A 2696-nucleotide genomic window follows, 5' to 3' on the forward strand; every position below is an offset into this window, starting at 1 on the left:
GTTACAAGAAAATATCCAATGATTTCTGAGTAAGAATTCCATAACAGCTCTAAGTTCTGGCTCTTTAGTTGAAGGAAATTCTGTGAGTTCTGGGAAGGTAAAGTCTGTATTTAATGAGTCGATGCAATCAACTGAAACTTTGAATAAATTTGGCTGTTTGATCTGGTTGAAGTGAAAAGTGCCTTGAGATGATTTGTGTTGTGAATTGGCGCTATAGAAATAAACTGAATTGAATTTAATTGAATTGTTTAGTGAAAATAAACTGATTACTACATCTTCTCTCCCCCACCTGCCTCCTCACATATGGAGCAGATTAAATTCCTGTCCGATGGCTCTATACCTTCGGATCTGAGCGAGGCGTTGGTGCTGGACCGGACCAGGCAGCCGCTGGAGGTGGAGAACATCCAGCTGAAAGATCAGCAGCATCAGGCTCAACAGGAGCAAAAAAGGCTGATCGTTGACCGCAGGGACATGATCGCCTGCATCAAAGGTGAAATCGGTCGCTGCTTCCTCATCTTAATGCCGGCGGGCCCGCTGCAAGGCCCACCTCGCACCTGCTCATGTTTATCTATTTACAGAAATGGCCAAAACACAGTCACATGGTGTTTCATCCTCAAAAATTATTTTTTCACAAAAACATTTTGTTTTATAGCTGTGTAAACATATAAAGTGAAATTTTAAATTCCACCTGACATGTGGAAGTAATGCAACAGCAGGTATTAATTTTTAGCCCCGCCCCTAATGGCCGCCATCATTGGAAACTGGAGGCTCAGACCTTTCCAAGGAGGGGTCAGAGGTCATCGTGCGACCATTGCAAGGGAATGTAACCAGTATGCGTTTCATTAACTTGCTTTGGTATTTTTATTTTCTATTCAGTCTGGCCATATTATTGGTAAATTTCAATGAAACAACGGCTAAATCTTAGGAGCAAAGGCTTTGGCTGTTTCTCAATTCACAAGAACGCGAGTATGGACTCGCGTCCTCGCCAGGTATGTTCTTGACTAGAAGCCAGGAAAGTCTGGACTCGGGGAGAACTACTTAACACACGGCTATGCAGAGAGAGGGCTGCTGCAGACAGGCTAACGTTAGCCCTGGCCGGTGCGGACGGGCTAACGTTAGCCCCGGCTGCTGTTACCCTTGGAGGTCCGCTGGTTGCCACGGTCCTCTCAATTTTTTTTTTATTACGCATTAAATCGATAAATGTTCCATATAGTGAAGCCTAAATTATAATATTCTCGCCTCAAATGATCTTAAAACGTACTTTTATTGAACAACAGCAACAGAAAAGAGAACTTTTAAGTTAATCCTCTGAGCTCTGTGAGCGCTAACCTGGAAGCTGCTGCTGCAGTGCATGCTGGGACAGCTGTCAGTCCGGAGGACGGACAAGTCTGCTCTGATGCATGCTGGGTAAAGAGGGAGGGGCCAGAACAACATCGGAGGGGATTTGTCCGTTCTCGATCTGCTGCTCTAGTGAAACGGAACAGTGCTAGAGCTGAGGATGATGACGTTTCACGAGGACACGAGAACGCACAAGTACACAGTTTGAGAAACGGTCTTTGTCTTATACAGAAGGTCTCCAAAAATGTAAATCAGCATATTTGTCTGACCAGACTCGCTTGTATGATTGGAAAAAAAATGCTTATTTGCTATTTTAGCATTGTGCCAAAATCAGATTTCCGCCTAGCAAACTGCCTCCTAAAACCTTTGTGGAACAAACATGCTTAAACTGATTCAGTCCAAATTAGCTGTAGCTACAGCCAACATGTCCAGATCCAGAGTTTCAAATGCGCTTTGAAGCGTTTATTTTTGGGAAAAAAAGGCAAGGCTAAATATTTAATATTTTTTCTTTGTTTAATCACTTATAAATCAGACATGGTGACATTTGAAATAGTGGTTCCACCTGAACAATATTCCTCCTTTCAATCATATCTCCAATTGATAGTTTGGGAGCAGAACTTGCTTTAATTCACATATTTAATTTCAGACCTCTGGGCTTAAGGGGTTAACTTAAACCTTTGAGTCACAATATCCTGCTTCTGATTGCTGCGTTGATCCAGAGCTGGAGGTGCAGTGCAACGAGCTGCAGATGGGGAGGTTTGGGAAACCGGTGGATGTGGAAACTCTGCAGATGCTGACAGGGTGCAGGAGGGAGGAGGAGCTCAAACAGGAGAAGCTGCTCCTAGAAGCAGCTCAGGCCGAGGAGATGAAACTCTGGGATGTAAGTCCTCTCGCCATCAACTGTCCTTCCTGTTATTCATTAACAGAATCCTTTAAAACCAGCTGGATTGAATCTCTTCCCAGGAGAAGTTTGAGGAGGCAATGGAGGCTTTATCAGCGATGATGGAGACCAACGTTGAGCGTCTCTACGGCATGACGATCCTGAACGAGCAGCGGAAGGACCTGGATTTAAGATTCGACGCCTGACATGAGGTAAAGGTCATTTTCTCACACAGCGGGACTCAAACACAAACTATTTATTCCAAATCAGATTCTAGAATACATTAAAGGATTTTGGCCCCAGGCTGATCAGAGTCATTAAAGTTGTAGGAAAATCATGTTTAAATGTCAAATCTTAAACATGTGGAAATAAATGTACTCTTTATCAGATGATATTGTCCCAAAATTTTGATAATACTGTCTTCTCCTCTTGCATGTTTCCGCTGTCCATAGCGTTCCTTGACAGCGTCGTTTCTAAG

General features: G+C 43.4%; 1 protein-coding gene across 1 annotated transcript in view; it reads left to right on the forward strand.

Moving 5' to 3' along the window:
* The window catches only part of cfap44 (cilia and flagella associated protein 44), a 47528-nt gene that overhangs the window by 42433 nt on the left and 2399 nt on the right, over positions 1 to 2696 (forward strand). The window contains exons 27-29 of the mRNA XM_015391079.1: positions 313 to 490; positions 2058 to 2218; positions 2302 to 2430. Coding sequence (XP_015246565.1) covers positions 313 to 490; positions 2058 to 2218; positions 2302 to 2424 — 462 coding nt within the window. The 3' untranslated portion in view covers positions 2425 to 2430. The remainder of the gene's footprint in view (positions 1 to 312; positions 491 to 2057; positions 2219 to 2301; positions 2431 to 2696) is intronic.

The sequence above is a fragment of the Cyprinodon variegatus genome, unplaced genomic scaffold (assembly GCF_000732505.1).
Source record: "Cyprinodon variegatus isolate N-32 unplaced genomic scaffold, C_variegatus-1.0 Scaffold524, whole genome shotgun sequence".
NCBI lineage: Eukaryota > Metazoa > Chordata > Actinopteri > Cyprinodontiformes > Cyprinodontidae > Cyprinodon > Cyprinodon variegatus.